Raw genomic sequence first — 26707 nt, 5'->3', positions numbered from 1 at the left:
CGTTATAAATGTCATTAACGTTCAAACATACCAGTATAATCCAATCTCTTCACTTTGATCCGTTAAGTTTTAAATAGATATCGGAAAGATTCCCAATCCATACTTTCAACACAGTGCCCTTTTGCCGAAAAACCTTTTGATTTTCCAAGCTTCCTGTTTACACACCCTTACTCACTTAGAAAATAACGTTAGTAAACATGCTTCGGGGATATTGAACCTTCGGGGGTATTGTCGAAAGAAATAAATCAAGTCTACTTGTGTATTTTTGTTAGTGTCTGATATATATATCTATGGTGTTTTCGAATATGTGACGTATATAAACACTTTTTTGGATCAATTCCGATGATATGGTATCGTGATTCAAAGTTACAGCTGTACGTTTAAAATATTATGAAATGAAATTACTTTATTTTACTAAAACGCTGGTAAATTTTAAGTTTAAGGAGTTAACATTGCCCGTATCTCAGACAATATAAGATTATAGGTAGTATTAGATTTTGGCTCGGGATTGTTCTTTATGGTAGTCTATTTTTCTTGATGGATGAAAATGGAATGGCAACCCTGCCTGCGATAACGGTGTACGCTGGCGGGGCACCAATGAAGGGTGATCGATGAGAATGAAAACTGGCCAGTTAGCCCATCATGATGAATTCATCAATAATTAGCCATGATAGTTTCTAGGGTAAACCGCGAGGAGATTGATCTGGTTGGGTATATTGCTAGCAATGGGATTCTCAGTCTCCATTACTAACAATCCCTTTTCCCCTATTGGGAAAGCCTATGTTCAACAGTGGACTGTTAACAGCTGATATGATTATGATAGGTACGAACTAGTACAGTATATCGTTGATATAAAAATATTGTATGGATTTGCATGCGTGCATGCATGCGTGCGTGGATGCGTGCGTGCGTGGGTGTGTGCGTGTGTGCGTGTATACCGATAGCGTAGGAGGAGTTTTTCATAATGTCCCATTAGAAAAAGAAAACATTACTACTAATCCTGTAGATAGATAGATAGATAGATACTCTTTATTGCTTCCTCCAAAAGATTACAATAGTAAACTTATTATAAATATAAACAATTACAATTGTACATACAGCTTTGCCTTCTAAATATTGATACATTAATAAACAAATAAATGCAATATCAAATTTAACAAGGATTTGATTCCTGGTATTAAAAAGGACTTTGGAATTTGAGCGTGGTCCCTAAGAGAGCTCTTCTTATAAATTATCATTGGGTACTTGAATTTTGAAATTATAATTTTCCACCTGACAAGGCCATTTGTAATCGTGGCCGCGTCTACTTCAGAGGGTTTATTCTTAAGACTATGTAGATTAAAGAGATAGAAGCGTAAAGCATGGCGTGTCTGTTTTCTAAATTAGTTCTGTTCAAAGAGAGGAATATTAAATAAATAAATAAAATGCTAAATATGACATTTGTACTACAATATAATTTTAAAAATATTTAAATTTTAAATTGTAATTTAAATTGTAAAAAAAATAAAAAAGTATTAATATTACCACAGTATAATAAATGCATATATAATACTGTAAAACTTGTGGGAAACTGGAACCTAAAGTAGGTAAAAGATCGGTAAATCTCAGAAAATCAGACCCCTATCTCGGACATACTGTACAGTTTGCATTAATGCTACAATTTAAATTAAAGAAAACGACTATACAAAACAAAATAAACTGTGTGCGTATGTGTGTGCGTGTTGTGTGTGTGTGTGTTTATGTGTGTTCGTGCCTGTTGTCTGCGTGTCTACGTGTATGTATGTGTGTGTATGTGTATATGTATGTGTGCGCAAGGACGCGTGTATGCGTGCGTGCGTGCGTGCATGCGTTCTTAGGTGTGTGCGTTTTATGTGTGCGTATTGTAGTAAATAAGTGCATATTGTCGTTAAACTGTTTTATTTCCACTATATTTTTCGTTTCTTCGTAACTAAGGGAGCTCAAGTATTGTTATAATTTTCTATTACATTTTATCTATTACAGTATAAGTAGTAGTACTTAGGATTACTGAATATAGGATGGGAAATCGCATGTTTAAATCTTCTAATATATAATATATAGGTGTATAAAAATTATATCTATTTATTTCTTTTGATATATCAATACCCATGCTTTTTTATTAAAAGGAAAGAATATCATTAATTTGATATTCTTTCCTTTCTTTCCTTTCTTTCTTTTCCTTTCATTCTTTCATGGCGTGAATTTACTGGGTACAGAGGAATAACACCTGAGTCCTCAGGAATGGCAACGCATGGGGGGTATCATGGGTGAAATAGTATACTCTGTTATGTCCATGGTACTACTCATGTCTATAGGCGACGGTTACCACTTTCCATCAGGCGGGCCGTCAGCTTGTTTGCCATTGCTTAAGTTGTATATAAAAAAAAAATTAAAATATACGGTACGCACGATTAAAACCAAAAATAGGATAGTCAATGGTATTTGTCGACTGTTGCCGAATATCTTTCTGTTGTTTTTAATAAAAAAGATATTGCATACGTGCTTTCATATAAATGATGTGTACGCCTACGCTGATATACATAGTTAGAAAAAATAAACGTGTAATAATGCAAAAGTATCATACCCATACAGCCTTTATATTTTTAAGGATTTATTTATTTATTCATTAGTACAAATATGTGTACATGGCGGACTTAATGCTAAAAGCATTCTCTCCAAGTTAACCATGGGGAAGTGTCAGAATACTCGAATGCGGTACTACTAATTATTGATATACATACATACTAAAATTACATATATAAACGAATAAATATATATGAATAATTTTTTTTATAACTGTTTCATATTTTTAAAGTTTTTTTTTTTATACAACTTATAATGGCAAACAAGCTGACGGCCCACCTGATGGAAAGTGGTAACCGTCGCCTATAGACATGAGCAGTACCATGGACATAACAGAGTATACTGTTTCGCCCATGATACCCCCATGCATTGCCATTCCTGAGGACTCGGGTGTTACTACTCTGTACCCTGTAAATTCACGCCATATCCCACCCTTCAAACCGAAACACAACCATGCAAACACAACTGCTTCACGGTAGATACACGAATGGGACAGAGGTATCCAAGCAATCGACTTTTGTACAAAGTCTCCCTCTGGTAATCTTTATTATTCCCTATTCTTAATAGCATATTTAAGTTCTAAAAGTGTACAATATATCCAAACAATATCAAACAATACCTTAACTGAATTGTAGGATCTTTTTAGACACAACATCGAAATTTCCAATACTCCGCCAAGTAAGAATTTCGGAACCTCAAGGAAGGCGGATTGGTACGGAATTTAAATATTTTGTCGTAGCAAATTTGTGTTTACACAATTTATTTTATTTGTCAACTAAATTTTTACTACAATAGAAGAAAACAAATAATAGAATTGTAAAATCCTGTATAAAGAAAAAGAATTGTCAATAACAAAAAATAAATAAATAAAACTTATTTACATACATACGAGTACATACCATTTTACCATACTTAGTACATGTATTATATATTTATTGTAAATAAATAATTGATCACTGCATTTTGTTTTTATTAGTATTTTATTGGCATACACGTTATTTACTTATTTACATCAAATTATATATTCTAATTTCTTATATGAAGAAATCATGCTTCTTAGTAATCAAAGACTTTTTTAATCTATAACTTTGTCACTTTCTGTTAAAACATCTACCATAATTATTTAATGCCTTTTTCCAAAAGCTGTCAACTTAATTAAATCCCCAAACCTTAGACAAAGGTAATTAATGTTTGACGGAACGCCGAAAGTTTGGTAAACAGCGGAATAAGTTGGCAACACTAACGAATTGGCGGCAACTCGGAGACGTCATCTGAATAAAATGGCGCATGAATTATTTTCTCTTGTATGGTTTCATTATCATATTAGCCCTTAATAGTTCGCTGCTATACATTAGCCTCTAGTAGTTGCCATGCTTGGCAGGCGGATTGGCAACCGTTTTTAGGCTTTAGAGATGTTTTAAGAGGGACGCTGCTGCGAGGGACGCTAGATGGAGTGATGAACTCAAATGTATTTTAGAGTTTCGATAAATGCAGGTGACTCAGAACCGTTCCTTATGACAGTCTATAAGGGATGCCTATGTCCAGCAGTGGACGGATAACGGTTAAAATGATAATGATGATGTCGTTTCCACATTTACAACATCCATTGAATTTACAACTACTATTCGACTGGTAAACGTCAAATCTAGTTACAGTTACAATTTAATCGTGTCCTGATTGGAATGTTACCAATCAGTTCGCACAATAACCGAATTAGTTAGGTACATTCGGGTAATTATATTCATCATTGTGTTTACTTGATTTCCATAAACCGCGTCAAAGCTTCATTAATATTAGAGCTTTCTGTTAATTAATGATGACAATGCTAAAGTATGTCAGGTCAAGGGACACAACTTGATTTAGTATTCCCTTTGTACAGAAGTAGAACAGGGCGACTGCTTGTTTATTGTTATTAAGTTTTAAAATAATAATTTATGAGTTAGCGAGGTTTCTCGCTCGTTAATTGGGGCTGGGTAGGAATAAATGAGAACTGACAGTTATTTTAATGATAGTACATTAGCGAAATATTTCCATAGTAACACAGTAATGCATATGTTTATAAGTGTGAGATAGCGTGATATCTCGCTTAGAAGTTTAATTAGAACTGGAATATGATTGCAGATGGCTAAGTAATACTTACTTGCTTAGGTCCTTGGAAAATAGTCTTTTTATACCATAAGGATACTAAACAATCATATAGCCCGTTTGATAGTGAACGGTTACCGTGGTTTATGGACGTATGTATTCTTGTTTCAGTTTAATCTATATAACGTCAATGATAGTGAGATTTCTCACTCAGAATTGAAAGCAATCTATATTTTCCAAGACGCAATAATGCGTACATTTGAATTTGAAAGCTAAAAATGCCAGAGGCTTCTTCATTTCTTATGAATCAGATCCGTTGACTGAAAACCGGGAAAAGGTAGTATAGCTTAAAGGAATCATTTCGTAAATTAACTCGGCCGATGGATCTAACATTGCGTAAAGGTAAATTAATTAAACAAGGTACTAATATATATAAACTTTCTATCATTATACTCGTAACGTTGACTGGTCATATTTATTTAAGAAATATAGTAATTTTTTTATCTCTCGAATTTCTCATACGGAGAAACAAATTTGTCGTTAAAACGAGAATTTTAAATAAACAAAATTTAAGTTTAGTTTAAAAATAAAACCGTGACCACTATATTTTAGTGGGGCAGTAAGATCAGCACTCCCAAAACAAACAATAGTGGACCAGTACAGAAGTAACCGGCTATCGATTGACCTAAAAACAGTGGCTTTGTGCTGTGTTATTGTGGGCCCATTCTTCACAACAATGGCGATTAACATAAAATGTCAAATGTATTAAAGAGCGAGAAAGTGAAAGAGATGAAAGAGGTAATTTATAATAATAATAGTAGTAATATGTCATGTATGTGTAGCCGTGTGGTCCCAGCATAGAATGGACCACCCTTTCTTTCCCGTGGGTGTCGTAAGTGGCGACAAAAAGAACCTAATGGTCGAAGGGTGGGTAACAGCGCCCTTCTTAAAATAACACTAAAACCTAACTGCTGTTGCCATTCCACCTGCCAAGCATAGCAACTACTGGCGAAACCCTACAAGAGGGAGGCCTATGTTCTACAGTAGATAGGTAACGGCTAACGTCGTTCTTTGCAAAGTTCAAAACTGCTTCTTCCGAAGAAGTTTACTCTAGGCATCATATAATAATAATGATAAGTGTAACACGATCATACCAAGCACCTGATGCTCAAGATAAAGTGTGTTATGAGAACCAGGCAAAAAATATCTATGGGTATAAGTCAAAACACCCAGATCCGGGCCAATTCAGAAAATTTCATTTCCTAAATTGGCCCGACCGGTAATCGAACACGAGACCTCATTTACGCTAAGTAAAATATATATCGCGTTCTAAATTCAAATAAAAATAATTTTTTTTATGATATTAAGGCAAAGAAGCTGAGGGCCCACCTGATTGAAATTGGTAACCGTCGTCTATAAGCATGAAGTGCTCCACGAACACGACACAGTGTGATGGATGGTATATGGCATGTGTTGTCGATTCTGAGGTTTATGGTGTTATGTTTACGTACCTTGTAATTTCACTGCTATATTTATCTATTTATTCTTTATTGCACAGTCAAATTTGTACAAATGGTGAGCTTAATGTCGTATAAGATTCTCTACCAACTAACCATTAGGTAAAAACAGAAAGCGTTCGAGGACGTATCTTACACTTCAAACCGAAATGCTGAAACAGTCGTGCAAGTATTGCTGTTTCCAACAGGCCCATTTCTAACAGGTCGACTTCCATGCAGTTCTCCTTAGAAACCACTGTGGAAAATTTTCATCACGATGTGGCTCGATTAACCAGCTTCATTCTCATCTATTATTCCTCACTGGTGTCTCGCCAGTGCAGTGGCTACCGTTCTATTTTCATCCATTAAAAATATGGATGTTTCACGACAGAAACACCACCTGTGGAGGGGGGTATCTTTGTAGATAATTTGAATACTAACTTCCATGCTCCTAAAGATTTTCTATCTCATAATGATTATTGGAATGGGTATAATTTTCATGAATATTTATGTAAGAAGATTATAAACAAAAGACTTGATTCAATACAAGTGGTAATGCAAAGTATTAGTTATTACGCAGGCAGTGCGACGAGTGATGGCATCACGTATTCAAGAATAACATCCTACTTGTAATATCTTATTGCGAGATAAATGGAAATACATAACACTATATGGAGACATGAAATGGCGGTATTTGTAATTCTCACGAGAAACTGTCTCACTAATACATGTATTAAATATGAGAAACATGCTTAAAGACGCATAAAGGTGTGCATGCACTGTAAATATTTGCGTTTCATGTAAATGACGACCTGTGTGATGCTGTGGCAAGTATATTGCTTGGCGTAATGAGGTTTCAAGTTCGATTCTTGGTTAATTATTTTCTAAATTGTCTCGGGTCTGGGTGTTCTGGGTTGTAACCCAAGATGTTCACGGCCTAATTCCTTATAAAGTAGGTATGTAGGTAGAGCGAAAAACGAACTAATTTATATAACTTCGTATTAAAGTACAGCACGGTATCAGTACAGATGAAGATGAAGATGGGAGAAAGAGGAATGACCAACCCGACATGTATTTCAACTGATCCAGGATACGCAGATGAGGCTCGAAGTTGACCATATATTTGGGCTTGTGTGTTGGCTTGTCCTTGCAGATTGAGTAATTCCAAGTTTACTGGGTTGCAATAATAACAAATTTGTTTGAGTAATGAAATACATATATGAATTTACAATATGTTTGTATATAAAAAAAAGAAGAGCTGTTTATTGGTAGGTCGTCGCAATTTGCTCCACACTTCACGATCCTTGCAGCAACACAGTGTAGTAACACAGTGTGTCCTAACTTGAGAACCAGACTAGTGATTCATCATTATTATATGATGATGAATTAATTGTCCATTAACTGTCCCCTGTTGAGTATAGGCCTCTCCCATAAAGGGGGGTTTTCCAGTAGTTGTCACGCTTGACAGGCGATTTATATTAGGTATTTTTTTAACCAAATTCACGTCACCGCTCTTTAGGAGAGTATATGGTAAACTAACCCCCGGCAGAAGCTCAGTCGGTCGGGATTCAGGGTCCCAGGAAAAGAAACCGGCTTACTATACCGGGCAGTATCTAAGAACATCATTTTCTGCATCTTTTTCGGTAGTGAGCCGCTTCGGAATCCCATCCATCTGAAGTGTTGTTCCAGACTGGTTGGGCTAACTCTGGATAGATGGATTTCGGTCACCTCGTGAGCCAAGTTGAAACATTTCCTCTTCTTTTCGATTTCGGTTTTCACGAGGTTCTCGTCATGCGGTATGGTGACATCCACCAAAAACACTCTCGAGAGTACCCGATCCATCACCACGACATCGGGTTTGTTCGCAAGAACTGTCCTGTCTGTGATGATAGATCGGTCCCAGTAGAGGTTGACGCTGTCACTTTCGAAGACTGGCGGAGGACTTATCATTATTTATTTATTATTGGCAATTATTATCATTAATTAATAAAATAAGCTTCGTCACAACATTGATACTGATAGCTACCTATATATTTTATGCTAAGAAACGTTTCCGCTCGTACTAATTAAGCTGTATTAGAGAAGTGTTAAATAAGAACCTTAAGGACTACAGTTTAAGATTAATTTTGATTTAAAGCCCCCCATAAATTCACAACACGGAACATCAATTAAAACGGGCCAAACAAACATCTGACGATGAAATATTCACGCTCACTTCGCGCGCGCCCGCCGTCGATATTCATAAATCAAAATTCTATTTCTACGATTTTCCTTGAGTAGTACAATGTTGACAGGTCATCAGTAAAACCCCAGAGAATGCCGGACGACATTTTGTCCAACTCACAAAGAGTCGGTCGTTCCCACAGACGTAGAAAGCAATAGATAGTGCAAGAATATCAATATGAAAATTAAGTGATATTTCTTGTACTTACTGTGATATTATTAAGGCTATTTATTGATGGTAAACATTTTCCGATGGCAGACTCTTTCATAAATTCAATCTGTAATCATATTTCTGGCGTTAGAGGAAGATTTTGTATAAAATCCAAGAAGCGGTGTTTACAAGACTGTGTATCAGTTTAAAAGCAAAAACGATTTCTTAGAATGCAGGCGTAGCAATTCTGAGTCAAAAGTCTCAGATTGTATTCCGTTATATGTCTATAGGCAACAGTTAATATTTTTATGTCAATTAAGTAATAATAATAAAAAAACAATGAATGAAATAACAATGAAATGAATGAAACAAGGATACGGCTTGGGATAGAACTGGCTGGAAGAAGATGCATGAATTAGTTGCACCGACAAGAGGAAACTCTTAAATGAAAATAGAGAAGTGAACAATTAGTTTACTATTGTAAGTTTTAGAAAATAATTCTTCAAATTTCATTTCAGCAATTAGCTGTCCACTGCTAAATATAAGCCTTCCCCATAAGGGAGTTTAGCTAGTTTCCTCTCTTGGCAGACAGGTTGGTAACTGCAGTTAGACTTTTAGAAATGTTTTATATATTATATATAGCTGCCCATCTCTCTACCATTATTTTTTTTAATTTCCCCTTACGACTCCTTTTGAGTAATAAACACCAGGCCCCTAATAAACACCGACTTAAAGAAAGAAAAAGTAAAGTAACGATGACCCAAAATAGGCTTCGCGAAGACTGACGAATAGAATCAACCTCAAATGAAATGGGATAAGGCAAGTTAGGGAGTTTCTTTTATAATTTAATTTTAACTGTAATTACTACATTTCATGACTACGAAACTGGCTCGTTGGGAAGCTATATTTTGGACATATAATAAGTACCACACCATTTCCACACATACATTGCCTAGTCTTCTCTCGGATATCCTGCGTTACGAAGTTCTAGGCAGCCAACATTTAGGGACACAATTCAGAACAATCAGATCCGTGCCAATTCAGAAACGTTCGCTCCTAAATTGACTCGATCGGGGGTCGAATACGAAACCTTGTGACACGCCGACTACTACAGAGGTATATATTTAACCCTTAAAGTTCACTCGTGGTAAAAAGTTATACCTAAAGTTCATGCAGTAGCTACATCTATTGAAATGTATATCTATGATTGTCCCAGTTCCTCCCCTATCCGTCTCGTCTTGTTTTCACCGAGGGCCGGATATTGGCCGCTCCAACGGACGTTTTGGGGGCGCGCCTCTTTTACCGGTTTTATTCAGTCTTTCCGGAACTGGGCTACTTTGCGATCGCTGATCAAGGTCACGAGAAATAGGCTAATGGTGTGTCACACATTGAGGGTACATCGTTAGACTTGACTGAGGTACTAGATTAATTGATAACTTGTAAATTGAATAGGTAGGCAAGGAATATTATAAAAAGTTATTTATACTATAGCTCTCTTGTGTCTTATCTTCTTTGTAACAAATGTGTGTCTCCTAATAAAATACATGAAAATTAGAAACTGGGAATTCCATCTTGTAAAAATAAGATCCCGCCAAATACGTACCCTCGGATGGTAAACGGTTATCGTTGACTGTAAACGCATTCAAATGAAGGTTACTGATCCATATTAGACCCTTTTCGATGAACCTCATACTATGTAGTCTCTAAGGAAAACCTCGGCAGGAAGGTCATCCCATAACTTGACTATTCACAGCAGGAAAATTTTGAATGAAACTGCTTTACACGCTAAACTTTTTAGTTCTAGACAGAGGTATCCAAGCATACGACTTTTATTGAGTCTCACCTTGGTAAAATCTTTATAAACTGCCACATTTATAATATTAGTATGATAATCAAGCCCAGCTGTTTCGACTCGAGATGGATTTCATGTCTATTCATGACTCTCAAAATGTTTTACTCATTTTTCTCATCAATGTGTCACAAGTGTGCGTAATGAATTTCATAGCAAATACCTAACTTAATATTAATAAAATAATTAATAATTATATTTAATTATTGTATTAATTAATCTTTTACTGTATTATATAATAATTGTATTTTTACATAATAAAACTGTACTTTAAACTTACAGTCATATTAGCCTTTAATCGTCCACTGATGAACATAAGCCTCCCCCTTTGAGGGGTATTTCTAGTAGTAGCCACGCTTGGCAAGCGGATTGGCAAACGAAATTAGGTGCTAAAGATGTTTTAAAAGGGGCGCTGCTGCCCATCCCTCGCCCTTCCTTAGTCGACACTTACGATACCCACGGGAAAGGACGGGGTGGCCTAGTCTATGACGAGACCACATAGGTATACACACACTATGAACTATAATAAATTTAAATTTACCGTAAATAGAATCCGGTAAATATCTATTTTTATTGCAAATTTTAATAAAAATATCAAAGTATAATCTCGTTCATAAAGTTACAAAAATTATAAATTCTGACTATAATAGAGTCGTAATAAAATTTGTTTTCCTTCTTTGCAGTGCACCTTCAATATGAGGAGGAGACGCTGCAGGATTACGTGCTCTACTCCATCGTGGGCTCCTTCATCCGAGGGAACTTCACACCGACCACCTTCGCGGAGCGTCCCTGTCGCGACGAACTCGCCCTCCCCTACTTCATCCCCAAACACCCCCGCGGGGAGCGCTCCAAACACAAAAAGTGGCTTGACGATAGTTTACCTTACGACTTTAGGACAGGAGTGTACAGTGATGTGAGTGAATACGATGGATACTACTTCAGGCCTCGGTTCCGACGCAGGAACGAGAGGTCCGTCGGGTTCAGGAGGTCCAGGTACAGGAAGAGATTCTTGCCGGCGAGGGTTGTGAGTGGACCCCTCGAGGGGAGGGACGGCGTCATCCTCCAGTGGTCCCTGACTGATGCGGTGCATTTAGAAAACGATGATACTAGTGTTGTTTTTAGGTAAGTGCATGTTTTTTAATAATACGATTATTTATCATGATATGACGGATGATATGATGATGATGATGATGATGACTCATCATATCACACGTTAATTGTCCACTGCTGAACATAGACCTCCCCATTGCCTATCTCACTGTCAAACAGAACGGAACAGTTCTTTATGACCATCCCTCGATCATTAGGTTCCCTTAGTAGCCTCTTACGACACCCACGGGAAAGGAAGAAGTGGCCTATTGTATTCCTGGATCACACAGCACTTTTATTTAATTGCATAAATAAAATAAAATAATATATTATATATATTATTTATTTTATTTATGATATAAATAATATAAATAACATTCAAACCTTTCTAGATCCATAATATAAACAACATTTAAAAATTTCTAGATGCATGATATAATCAAAATTTAAACATTTCTAGATCCATAATATAAACAACATTTAAACATTTCTAGATCCATAATATAAACAACATTTAAACATTTCTAGATCCATAATATAAACAACATTTAAACATTTCTAGATCCATAATATAAACAAAATTTAAACATTTCTAGATCCATAATATAAACAACATTTAAACATTTCAAGATCCATAATATAAATAATATTTAAACATTTCTAGTTACATAATATAAACAAAATTTTAACTATTCTAGATAATTATCCTCAATCTTCAATTATATTGTTGATAAATCAAACGTAAACCAACCAATATCCACACGCGTACACAAATCCTTTTTGCGGATTTACGAGTCTGGATTTATTGGAAAAACCTGCCGAAACACGTTCGGATAACAATATTAAAATGGTCGAAACAATCGAAGACAGAGTTGTGTATCTATCAGAGGTTATTTTGTTAACAATGGATTTATAAATTTACGTTTAAACCTATGAAAGATTTATTATCAAGAAGGAATTAAACTTACATTATTCATAATCGCTTTGGGTTTATCCCATTTATTTATGGTCGGTCCAGTGTGTTTCCCTTCTCCGCTAATTCTTATCACTTGTCAGAGATACCTGAATTTACTCTTGTTTTATGCGTAACATCATCTTGTCTATGACATTTTTTTTTCTCTTTGGTTTGACAATTTCTAACAGTGACGACTCTTTAAATACATCTAATTTATTTTATTATTCATACATAGTTTTCATTATTCAAAATCTATATAATACAGTTTACTCAATACATCTTTTATCCAGTCCACCCACATTTTCTTTACATTTATCCACGTTCATATTTCATATCGTCATAGTCGTAGAATACTGACGGATCTTTATATGTAATATTCATCAGATCCGTCAGTATTCTACGACTATGACGATATATTCTTCAAAAATGGCTTTCATTCATCCAATTGACATATTTACCTAATTTAACTCCTTTATTGAAATAATTTGCCGTGTGGTCCCGGCATAGAATAGGGCCACCCCTTCTTTTCTCGTGGGTGTCATAAGGCGACTAAGGGAGGGCGAAGTTTAGGCAGCAGCGTTTCTCTTAAAACATCCTAAATCCTAACTACGGTTACCAATTCGCCTGTCAAACATGGCAACTATTAGCAAAATCCTCCGAAGGAGAGGCATATGTTTATAAAGTCGGTTTGTAAATTGTAAATAAAGTATAATCGAAGTAAGAATATTTATTTATTTAATCATTAGTACATATATGTGTACATGGTGGACTTAATGCTAAAAGCATTCTCTCCCAGTCAACCATAGGGAAGTGTCTGAATACTCGAATGCGGTACTAGTAATTATTGATATACAATACATATATACTGAAATTATATATATAAACGAATAAATATATATATAAATAACAAATATACTTACACATATATGACATATACTATATTATACACGAAATTGAGAATAATATAAAGTACTGTTCCCAATATAATATGATTTAAACAAAGCGATGCGATAATAAATTAGAACGTATTAAATCAAATAATAAATAATGCACAGAAAAGATAATATTAAAACAAAGCACCCGAGGTACTGTCTAACTATCTCTTGCAATCTTAATTACATAAACATTGTATTACCTTGTCGTGTTAATTAATTAAAAAAAAAAGGAAATATAAAAACTGCATAAGATAAGCTCGGTAATAAAATTGTAACTAGTTTATGTTTGTACGTGGGAGGTATTTAAAAAAAAGTTTATATGATGGATTATAACTAAGAAGAACCTACTATACCAAATTGAATGCGATTTGTGTTATTGAATACGCCATCTAATAGTGGTCTATTACATTGGTTTTCCTGCTCTTGAACTTCACGTGTACCTACGAAGTAGAGAGCAAAAGTCAATGTTCTTCTAAAATTATAAATTTGAAAATTTATCCAAAGGGAAGTTTAATCATTAGCATTGTTTTAAAAAATTGTTCTACCAATGAATCTAAACATTTTTTTAAAGAAATATTATGTCAGCAAACGACAAATATATGTAATTCTAAGTTAATTAGTGTTCATTCATTTTTTATATTAAGTTAATCAGAGTGCGTTCATTTTTATATTAAGTTAATCAGAGTGCGTTCATTTTTATATTAAGTTAATCAGAGTGCGTTAATTTTTATATTAAGTTAATTAGAGTGCGTTCATTTTTATATTAAGTTAATTAGAGTGCGTTCATTTTTATATTAAGTTAATTAGAGTGCGTTAATTTTTATATTAAGATAATTAGAGTGCGTTAATTTTTATATTAAGTTAATCAGAGTGCGTTAATTTTTATATTAAGTTAATCAGAGTGCGTTAATTTTTATATTAAGTTAATCAGAGTGCGTTCATTTTTATATTAAGTTAATCAGAGTGCGTTCATTTTTGTATTAAGTTAATCAGAGTGCGTTCATTTTTATATTAAGTTAATTAGAGTGCATTCATTTTTTACTCTCTCTCTAATTAACAATAATAATATTATCAGAACGCCAAAAGATTTTTTTAGAAAATAATTAACGTGAAAATACCTGTCAAAACTCATTACTCCCTAAAAACATGCATTCGAGAATTATAAAAGAATTTTTAAAATCAATAAATTTATTTTTTGCTTTTGTTCATTATCTACATATAGTCTGTATTGATACTTTTAAATATTTAGTTGTAAAAACTGTTATAACATCTAATAAATAAAATATAAAATAATTTAATAAATAAAAAGAAATCCCTCTTAATAATATTAGTTTACAATTTTATTTGTATTGATAGATTTATGTAGACCTTAGTCCTCAAAACACCTGAGTCCTCAAGAATGGCAATGCATGAAAGGTTTTATGGGCTGTGACGGTTCGCCTATAGTACAATAGGTTTAATACCATAAGTACATAGAAAAGAAACAGGGGTTCCTATGGGTGACCGCTGCGAAAGCTGAGCTATTTAATATAAACAAACTTTAAAGTCAAGGTTCACAATAGTATACAGAAAAGACGTTACCATATATGAAATATTGACACAGAAGGGAAACTCCTTTGATGTGTTTTCAAAGTGTAGTGGATGTCACAAGAAAATTAAATAAATTAAACAAAAATATATTATATCTTATATATAACCAAATTATAGTTTACCTTTTATCATCAGGTGTAAAAAGGATGCATACAACACAGTTTAATAAGGTTTATGAGAGCCTTTAAAGTTTTATAAATTCGATAATCAATTTAATATAAAATACCAAAATACGTTAACATATAATTAAATTGAATTTAAAGAAAAGTTCAGTTCGAATAATAGGCTAAATCTGATTATTGAAATATCTACTCTTCGGTGACATAATCTATGACGTTATTAGAGAAAGAATAGAAAAAAAAAAAAAAAAAGGGACGGCAGATCGGCGGGCGCGCGGGAGTCGCTTTTTAGGAATTGCGCAATAAAAAAAAGAAAAAAAAAAAAAAAAAAAAATGGCGCGGGGGTCGTGTTTTAGGAACTGCGCAATATAATAAAAAAATAACTGGGGATATAGATCTAGGAGGGACTGGATCGATGAAGGGGTTTGAGATCTTAGTGTATCATTATGGATTAAGTGTGTGAAAGGAGAGAATGGAAGACTGGAGAATCCGGTGAGCTTGTTCCATTTATTACTACGTAGTTAGATTTTGACTGTGATCGCAGGCAATGTCTATACTTAATATTTTTCCCAACAACTATTAAAATACGTATTTAGTCGAGTCCATATACCTTTAGGTAATGCGTATATTGTTAAATGCAATCACATTTGAACAAAGTTTACATCAATATAATTTACGTACTTACGTTATTCTACTCATATACAAAATCCAATTATATGGTCGTTTGATAGAACTTCATCAATTTGATTCAATGTTCTAATTGTCCAGTTTTGGAAAATACTTATTGAATCAACTATTGAACTATTACAATACTAACTAGTTTCATATCTAGTTATTATAAAGTATTTATTTATTGAGGATAATAGACTAAAGTGACTATGGTCTGGTCTCATTGCTGGGGAAACAGCCATTGATGAGAGAGAGGGGTTATTGAGTGGCGACCCTGTAAATGGAAGTGCGGTGTGGGCTACCTCCATTGTTTGGAGTGACTGTTTTATGTGTATTGTGGGGCCGTTCCTTGTGTCAGTCGGTGGAAATTGCCTGTGTTCAGTCGTGGGTTGGTGATGGTTGAGACGATGATGATGATGAAATATTTGTATTTATTACACTATTACAATGTTGGTTTGGAATATCTGTTCATACTTAACGCTTCATGGTGAAGTGTTTTTATACCATTACTCGGTCGACCAGATTAATGATTCTTAGTCTATATTTGATTATCCATGACTACATGTGGGGATTTGTTTTACACCAGATGTACAAAGAAACAGCTTAACTGTTGCATGTAATATTATGTGAATGTAATACTTTTAATACATTATTAATTGTGTTATTAGATAAATTCATGTGACTGTGGGGTGTTTATGGTAAACAAGCCTGTATTGTTTAAGTAGATATTTTGTCTTGATTTATTATAAACTTTAATATTGATTTTATTGTAGTGAGCAAGCTGACAATAACAACTCTTTGTATATTATTGCTTTTAATAGTATTTAATTATATTGATATTATAGGTGTGGATTTATTTCCTAATGGTAATAAATGTACTAAAGGATTCTCTGACTATAGTTACTCTTAACTAGGTATGAGGTACAGTATAAAATTAGTACTAAATGACAAGTGTGAGTTATTTATCATTTATTATATTATTTTACTCATATTTAGGAAGAAAGTTGTCATGGCGATAAGGTTTGTATGTGTGTTGTTTGTTCATGCTATATTGACTAGACAAGTTCAGACAGGGTTAATATTAGTGAATATTTGCTGGATTTATATTTAATATACATGTTTTGAATATTTTATGGGAATAGTATGGAGATATACAAGTAGTAAAATATAATATTAGTATTTTATAAATTTAATTATTGAGTTATATGTTTATGTCGGACTGTATTCAAGGAGATATGAACCTATTAATATCAAGTTAGGACAATTACTTTAAATATTAATAAAGCAAACACTAACACTGATTATTCACTTCTTTAATAAATTTACATTAGAGGTTAGAAATCAAATAGATAGCATATTGGGAAAATCTTCACCACACATGTATTTGAGGAATGTTCTTGATAATTAGTACTGTATGTATATATTATTGCAAGTACAATTGCAATAAGAATGTTAAACTTCTAATCTTCTGTTCATTCTTGAATTTGAAAGTAAGCTTGGCTACTGATATGAATATAAAACTGCAGCATTACTGGATACTATTAATTATTTCTGGTGTAAACCATGATTATTTATGTCACTGATAATTTAGTTGTATATTACGGTTGATATATGATGATTTTATATTTAATTATATTAAACAAATACAAATAAACAAACTTGCTAGTATTTGTTACGTTGACAGTTGTGATAGATAATCAAAATTCAATTCAATACATCAATACGTCATTAATGTGACAGATGTCAAACAAAAGGAGATTATACACGTTATGATTCTATATCTAAGTCTATAGAAAATTTATATAATTTTCAGTTATTTTATAATAACTGTAGGGGAAATATTGGAATTATTTATATGAGAAATTTCACTTAAATGATATGATAATTATTTAAAGACCTAATTTCTTAGGGATTTAATCATGATGATTTAAACACTAAAACACTTGTTTATCTGAGAAATCCTCTTAGTAAATAGGTTTAATAAGACACTAAAAGGAAGTAGATATAGTATAACTATAGTACAGCTACAATAATTGTATGGGATTTACTGTCCTTTCTATACAAATATATATTTAATCTATATCTTTCACATTATAATTATTCAATATATTGCCTCTAATACTACAACATACACAAATAGGACTTATTGTCCTTCCTATATACCTATATATAATAATTGACCTGGCACTTTAATGTGTAATTTATCAGTACTTATGACAACAACCAATTAGGACTTATAGTCCTCTCTATAAAGCTACATAATTATTTAATCTGATTATTTCACAATGTGATTAATCAAACCTCTACAAATATTACAAAAGATCTCTATTACTCTCAACACAATAACAGCTTGTTGGACTTAGTGTCCTCATACTTATAGAAAACCCAACTGGTTATTTCACGAGACGTTGTTAACTTGTGATTAATCAGTGTCTTTTAGAGGACTTACAGTTCCTTTAGATATATCTCTCTAAATAAATAATTGATTAATTCACAATGTGGTTAATCAACAATAATAATATTAAATATAATTGACTGGACTTATAGTTCATTCAATAGCACTCATTACTTTTAGTAGCTCTCGACCTATGGGTTGGACTACTCGTTTTTAGGCTCCGGCCTAATCAACAGATTTAACTTGAACCTTGAGTATTCTTGGTATTAAGTAAATAATATTAAATTGACAATGCTATGTTATGATATAGCAATTATCAACATTATATGGCTTGGCCAATTCCAGGGTGTGGAAGGTATCCCCTATCACACAAATCTTCATCTCTATCGGACTGTCTTCACAGGTGATCTCTAATGTCACATTATAGGGCCGAAGGGTTATGTCCCATCAAAGTAAGTTCTGGTGTCTGGGTGATCTCGCTTCTTGGTCTGATCTCTTGTGGAGCCGAAGGGAAACCCCCATTGAGTAAGCTCGTAACAGGGTGACGCTGGGAAACAGTTTCGTACTGTTAGTGGGTGATCTCTATGTCGCCATATAGGACTGAAAGGGTCATCGCCCATGAGTAAGCTCTCGTGTCGGAGTGATCCTGGGATTTCAGTTCCGATCCGTTTGCCTCTGGCAAACACTAATTTATACTGGAAGCATCGTGGGGCTGGTGGAGCCACTGTAATGTTGAAGTAAATGTACTTATGTTTGGTTTGGAACTGAGAATACTCATTCCCTTATTACCATCAGAGTGCATTAATAAATAGTAATACCCTTCCCTACCTTTTTGGAGGAAGAGTTATAGATAGTTGGAAAGTCTTCCACTGGTCCGGGCGTGTGAAGGGCCCGACCGCTCCCCCATTTTTTTTATTATTACAGTTATTCTGTAATTTAGTATTAAATTAAATTAATATATTATATTCTAACATAACCTTCTAGTTTCGTGAATTATGAGTATAATTCATTAATTATTCTTAATCCTTAAAGATTTATCAATCATCTTCATTATTTAACTCCTATCATATACCAATTAAAGAACCTTTTGGTTATTACACACACAACGGGTCCTACATTACTAGACGATCACACATTTATTTATCTGGTCAAATGATCAAGTGTTCTACTATAAGATCTGTTCAATATTAAGTGTTTATTGTAAGGATTTATATGATTCATAGGATGTTTGGGGTGTATAAGGCAATATAGGTATGGGGTTATATTGAGGGTATTAGGCCATTCTTTAGGGTAGGTTTTCATTAGATTTTCATAGATTTCATTAAGTTAAGCCTTCGTAGGCTTTTCTTAGGCTTTGTAGGTTTTCCATGTGTAGGTTAGTATAGAGGGTAGTTATTATATAAGGGGTGCAAAGGGGGGACCATCACAATTGGTGCCGTGACCAGGATATAATTGGTTCATGGCTATTTACATATCAGATCAATATGAACACTTGGTCACAATTGGAGCTTGTGACTTCAGGGATTGGTTATTAAAATATGAAGGAGTATAAAGTTAAACAGTAATATCTGCTAATAGTATAACTCAAAACCAACTTTGATGATTATGATTAAATAATTATACCGTCATAGATCTAGGATTTGGACCTAATTTCATGATTTCTATGTCTATAGGTAAATAGCCTATTTTACTGTTGTCTCATGTTCTTAGGATTTAATTTATCAAATTCATTCAGTGGTTACCTATTGGAGTCAATTATACAACAAATTTACATGATTTGGTTTATATTTTATTTTACTCTATATCAATTGAGTAAATAATATTAAGTATTACACTAATAGGTACATAACAATAGTAGTGAGGATAGCTTGCTAGGTTGTATTCAGTTCACATTGATCTAATTTTATGCTATAGGACACATTTATTATTCTTTTGCTTCATTAATTCTCAATACTTATTGAACTATTAATTTAACATTATATAAATTTTATAAACAATAATTATGCTATAATGACTTATACATAAAATTTATTAAATTCTTTTTATTGTGAAAGAAATGATTTAAGATGAATTAATGACATTATTTATTTCTGAGGAAATATCCAATTGACTTTTATTTCATAAACTTTTATGATGCAGTGACATTGATTATATATATATATATATATATATATATATATATATATAAAAAAATATTAAATAATTATGATTTGATTTTGATCATCCTAAGATGTTTAAATAGCTTATATAATGTTTTATAGGGGGTTTCAAATTGAAAGTTAGACGTTTCATAAAATATCATTAAGGTTAGTTAGGGCCTTTAGTTACTTTATTTGATTACCTAAATTTGAAAATTTAATTAGGTGTTTTCATGTTGTTAAATTTAATTCCAACAATTTATTAGGATGCTATTATAATATTTTATTTATGGTTCTATACATAATTTCTTTATTCCACTTTACAATTATATTTCAGATTTTATTTGATTATTCGCTTATTTTGACTTAGACACTTATTATAAAAAAAAAAAAAAACTTTATACTTATATCAGAGGGAGATTTTGTAGGTTATTTATGCATATACACTCTTTACGTGCCTAAGCATTTTAAATACTTAGATGTTGCGCACACTTAGTTTATTTTGCTCTTTGTAGTTGCACATAACACAAGACATCTGTATCTTTTGAAATAATAATTTATTGTACAAAATAAATTAATTGATGTATCTAATGTAGTTGTTTGTATTTATGTTAGGTTTGCTATTGTGATCTTTTGGGGGAGGCGATGGGGGGTGTCTATCTACCTATCTAATGGGGTTACATAATATTTTATTATAAAACTTATTGATCATGTTATTTCTGAGAGTATTAAGAAATAGTCATTGGTAATTTAAGTATATTAAAGGAATTTCTTATAATAAGAGTTTTAAACTATGGGGGCCGTTTGTATTATTTTATGCAACATATTTATAGGAGTCTTAAAATTGGGGAGCCGTGCAAAATTTGTCAAACAGGGGGGCCGGTGGTGATAAATTACTATTTATATAAGCTTTACTTCTATGATTAAAATTAATAAATAAAAATTAAATTTATTTGAATTTTCTTAGGGACTATTATATTTTTTATTCAATGAACACTAGATTTATTTCTTAGATGAAATATGTATTTGTGGTTACTTAGACGCTTCATAAAGTTTTATTCGTATTGTTTAAATTTATTTTAACAAATTTATTTGAACATCTTCATTTTAATATTTACTAAACTTGGGATTTTATCTAATCATTTATTTACACTTAGACAATGATTTTAGGATTCCCTTTTGCATTTATTACATTTTAATGCTTAAATTATTTCACTTCATTTCGCTTTAGGTTTTTTACTTAGGCTCTTTCGCTTGTTGATATGTTATACTCATACATTTAAGCTTTTAATTATGAACTTCCATTTAGATGTTTTAACTCGTATCTTTTAAATAGATACTTTATCTAAATTTACTGATACAAATAACGTATCTATTAGGTTCTTTACTTGAAGCTCTTCACATATTTAGGTTTTATACATTTAGACTCCTCACATACTTAGGCTTTTCATACATTTAGGTTTTATAGACTCCTTTACACACATTTAGGATTGTATTCATTTATGCTGTTTATGACATTGTAATTATATGCATTAAATTTATTACATATAAATAAACGAGTATAAATATTTTAATTATAAAATTTAATGGATTCACTCTATCATTACAGCGTATGCAAATTAATTATAAATAATTATTTACAAATCTATTCATAAATAAATATTATGCTTAATTATTAATATATTAAGTAGAAATTTTAAGGCTATTCATACACATAACATTCAACAAAACATAACTTCGGGTTTAAAGATCTTTCTAATACTTTTATTGTTTTGAGTCTTAAGAATGTCAGAGTGTTAGGCTAGTATCGATGAATCAATGAAAAATTTAAATGATGATCTTAAGCTCTGTAAAGTTAAATTATATACACATATGTGAAGTACATTTTTAGGGTTGAAAAAAAAAATTGTAACAATAAACTTATCTTGTTGTAATTATCAATCCGGTAAACTCCTTGATAATTAGGGGGCCGGATGTGACGGTTCGCCTATAGTACAATAGGTTTAATACCATAAGTACATAGAAAAGAAACAGGGGTTCCTATGGGTGACCGCTGCGAAAGCTGAGCTATTTAATATAAACAAACTTTAAAGTCAAGGTTCACAATAGTATACAGAAAAGACGTTACCATATATGAAATATTGACACAGAAGGGAAACTCCTTTGATGTGTTTTCAAAGTGTAGTGGATGTCACAAGAAAATTAAATAAATTAAACAAAAATATATTATATCTTATATATAACCAAATTATAGTTTATCATCAGGTATCATTACCTTTTATCATCAGGTGTAAAAAGGATGCATACAACACAGTTTAATAAGGTTTATGAGAGCCTTTAAAGTTTTATAAATTCGATAATCAATTTAATATAAAATACCAAAATACGTTAACATATAATTAAATTGAATTTAAAGAAAAGTTCAGTTCGAATAATAGGCTAAATCTGATTATTGAAATATCTACTCTTCGGTGACATAATCTATGACGTTATTAGAGAAAGAATAGAAAAAAAAAAAAAAAAAAAGGGACGGCAGATCGGCGGGCGCGCGGGAGTCGCTTTTTAGGAATTGCGCAATAAAAAAAAGAAAAAAAAAAAAGAAAAAAAAATGGCGCGGGGGTCGTGTTTTAGGAACTGCGCAATATAATAAAAAAATAACTGGGGATATAGATCTAGGAGGGACTGGATCGATGAAGGGGTTTGAGATCTTAGTGTATCATTATGGATTAAGTGTGTGAAAGGAGAGAATGGAAGACTGGAGAATCCGGTGAGCTTGTTCCATTTATTACTACGTAGTTAGATTTTGACTGTGATCGCAGGCAATGTCTATACTTAATATTTTTCCCAACAACTATTAAAATACGTATTTAGTCGAGTCCATATACCTTTAGGTAATGCGTATATCGTTAAATGCAATCACATTTGAACAAAGTTTACATCAATATAATTTACGTACTTACGTTATTCTACTCATATACAAAATCCAATTATATGGTCGTTTGATAGAACTTCATCAATTTGATTCAATGTTCTAATTGTCCAGTTTTGGAAAATACTTATTGAATCAACTATTGAACTATTACAATACTAACTAGTTTCATATCTAGTTATTATAAAGTATTTATTTATTGAGGATAATAGACTAAAGTGACTATGGTCTGGTCTCATTGCTGGGGAAACAGCCATTGATGAGAGAGAGGGGTTATTGAGTGGCGACCCTGTAAATGGAAGTGCGGTGTGGGCTACCTCCATTGTTTGGAGTGACTGTTTTATGTGTATTGTGGGGCCGTTCCTTGTGTCAGTCGGTGGAAATTGCCTGTGTTCAGTCGTGGGTTGGTGATGGTTGAGACGATGATGATGATGAAATATTTGTATTTATTACACTATTACAATGTTGGTTTGGAATATCTGTTCATACTTAACGCTTCATGGTGAAGTGTTTTTATACCATTACTCGGTCGACCAGATTAATGATTCTTAGTCTATATTTGATTATCCATGACTACATGTGGGGATTTGTTTTACACCAGATGTACAAAGAAACAGCTTAACTGTTGCATGTAATATTATGTGAATGTAATACTTTTAATACATTATTAATTGTGTTATTAGATAAATTCATGTGACTGTGGGGTGTTTATGGTAAACAAGCCTGTATTGTTTAAGTAGATATTTTGTCTTGATTTATTATAAACTTTAATATTGATTTTATTGTAGTGAGCAAGCTGACAATAACAACTCTTTGTATATTATTGCTTTTAATAGTATTTAATTATATTGATATTATAGGTGTGGATTTATTTCCTAATGGTAATAAATGTACTAAAGGATTCTCTGACTATAGTTACTCTTAACTAGGTATGAGGTACAGTATAAAATTAGTACTAAATGACAAGTGTGAGTTATTTATCATTTATTATATTATTTTACTCATATTTAGGAAGAAAGTTGTCATGGCGATAAGGTTTGTATGTGTGTTGTTTGTTCATGCTATATTGACTAGACAAGTTCAGACAGGGTTAATATTAGTGAATATTTGCTGGATTTATATGTAATATACATGTTTTGAATATTTTATGGGAATAGTATGGAGATATACAAGTAGTAAAATATAATATTAGTATTTTATAAATTTAATTATTGAGTTATATGTTTATGTCGGACTGTATTCAAGGAGATATGAACCTATTAATATCAAGTTAGGACAATTACTTTAAATATTAATAAAGCAAACACTAACACTGATTATTCACTTCTTTAATAAATTTACATTAGAGGTTAGAAATCAAATAGATAGCATATTGGGAAAATCTTCACCACACATGTATTTGAGGAATGTTCTTGATAATTAGTACTGTATGTATATATTATTGCAAGTACAATTGCAATAAGAATGTTAAACTTCTAATCTTCTGTTCATTCTTGAATTTGAAAGTAAGCTTGGCTACTGATATGAATATAAAACTGCAGCATTACTGGATACTATTAATTATTTCTGGTGTAAACCATGATTATTTATGTCACTGATAATTTAGTTGTATATTACGGTTGATATATGATGATTTTATATTTAATTATATTAAACAAATACAAATAAACAAACTTGCTAGTATTTGTTACGTTGACAGTTGTGATAGATAATCAAAATTCAATTCAATACATCAATACGTCATTAATGTGACAGATGTCAAACAAAAGGAGATTATACACGTTATGATTCTATATCTAAGTCTATAGAAAATTTATATAATTTTCAGTTATTTTATAATAACTGTAGGGGAAATATTGGAATTATTTATATGAGAAATTTCACTTAAATGATATGATAATTATTTAAAGACCTAATTTCTTAGGGATTTAATCATGATGATTTAAACACTAAAACACTTGTTTATCTGAGAAATCCTCTTAGTAAATAGGTTTAATAAGATACTAAAAGGAAGTAGATATAGTATAACTATAGTACAGCTACAATAATTGTATGGGATTTACTGTCCTTTCTATACAAATATATATTTAATCTATATCTTTCACATTATAATTATTCAATATATTGCCTCTAATACTACAACATATACAAATAGGACTTATTGTCCTTCCTATATACCTATATATAATAATTGACCTGGCACTTTAATGTGTAATTTATCAGTACTTATGACAACAACCAATTAGGACTTATAGTCCTCTCTATAAAGCTACATAATTATTTAATCTGATTATTTCACAATGTGATTAATCAAACCTCTACAAATATTACAAAAGATCTCTATTACTCTCAACACAATAACAGCTTGTTGGACTTAGTGTCCTCATACTTATAGAAAACCCAACTGGTTATTTCACGAGACGTTGTTAACTTGTGATTAATCAGTGTCTTTTAGAGGACTTACAGTTCCTTTAGATATATCTCTCTAAATAAATAATTGATTAATTCACAATGTGGTTAATCAACAATAATAATATTAAATATAATTGACTGGACTTATAGTTCATTCAATAGCACTCATTACTTTTAGTAGCTCTCGACCTATGGGTTGGACTACTCGTTTTTAGGCTCCGGCCTAATCAACAGATTTAACTTGAACCTTGAGTATTCTTGGTATTAAGTAAATAATATTAAATTGACAATGCTATGTTATGATATAGCAATTATCAACATTATATGGCTTGGCCAATTCCAGGGTGTGGAAGGTATCCCCTATCACACAAATCTTCATCTCTATCGGACTGTCTTCACAGGTGATCTCTAATGTCACATTATAGGGCCGAAGGGTTATGTCCCATCAAAGTAAGTTCTGGTGTCTGGGTGATCTCGCTTCTTGGTCTGATCTCTTGTGGAGCCGAAGGGAAACCCCCATTGAGTAAGCTCGTAACAGGGTGACGCTGGGAAACAGTTTCGTACTGTTAGTGGGTGATCTCTATGTCGCCCATGTTGTGTTACAGTTATTCTGTAATTTAGTATTAAATTAAATTAATATATTATATTCTAACATAACCTTCTAGTTTCGTGAATTATGAGTATAATTCATTAATTATTCTTAATCCTTAAAGATTTATCAATCATCTTCATTATTTAACTCCTATCATATACCAATTAAAGAACCTTTTGGTTATTACACACACAACGGGTCCTACATTACTAGACGATCACACATTTATTTATCTGGTCAAATGATCAAGTGTTCTACTATAAGATCTGTTCAATATTAAGTGTTTATTGTAAGGATTTATATGATTCATAGGATGTTTGGGGTGTATAAGGCAATATAGGTATGGGGTTATATTGAGGGTATTAGGCCATTCTTTAGGGTAGGTTTTCATTAGATTTTCATAGATTTCATTAAGTTAAGCCTTCGTAGGCTTTTCTTAGGCTTTGTAGGTTTTCCATGTGTAGGTTAGTATAGAGGGT

General features: G+C 32.3%; 1 protein-coding gene across 4 annotated transcripts in view; it reads left to right on the top strand.

The window, feature by feature from the left end:
- LOC113521479 (uncharacterized) overlaps window positions 1-26707 on the top strand; it is a 346189-nt gene that overhangs the window by 178363 nt on the left and 141119 nt on the right. For all 4 annotated transcript variants that reach the window (XM_052902976.1, XM_052902975.1, XM_052902974.1 and 1 more), the window contains exon 3: window positions 11089-11527. In XM_052902976.1, coding sequence (XP_052758936.1) covers window positions 11089-11527 — 439 coding nt within the window. The remainder of the gene's footprint in view (window positions 1-11088; window positions 11528-26707) is intronic.

The sequence above is a fragment of the Galleria mellonella genome, unplaced genomic scaffold, assembly GCF_026898425.1.
Source record: "Galleria mellonella isolate WM207_F2 unplaced genomic scaffold, CSIRO_AGI_GalMel_v1 utg99, whole genome shotgun sequence".
Lineage (NCBI taxonomy): Eukaryota > Metazoa > Arthropoda > Insecta > Lepidoptera > Pyralidae > Galleria > Galleria mellonella.
This window is presented reverse-complemented; position numbering and strand designations above follow the sequence as displayed.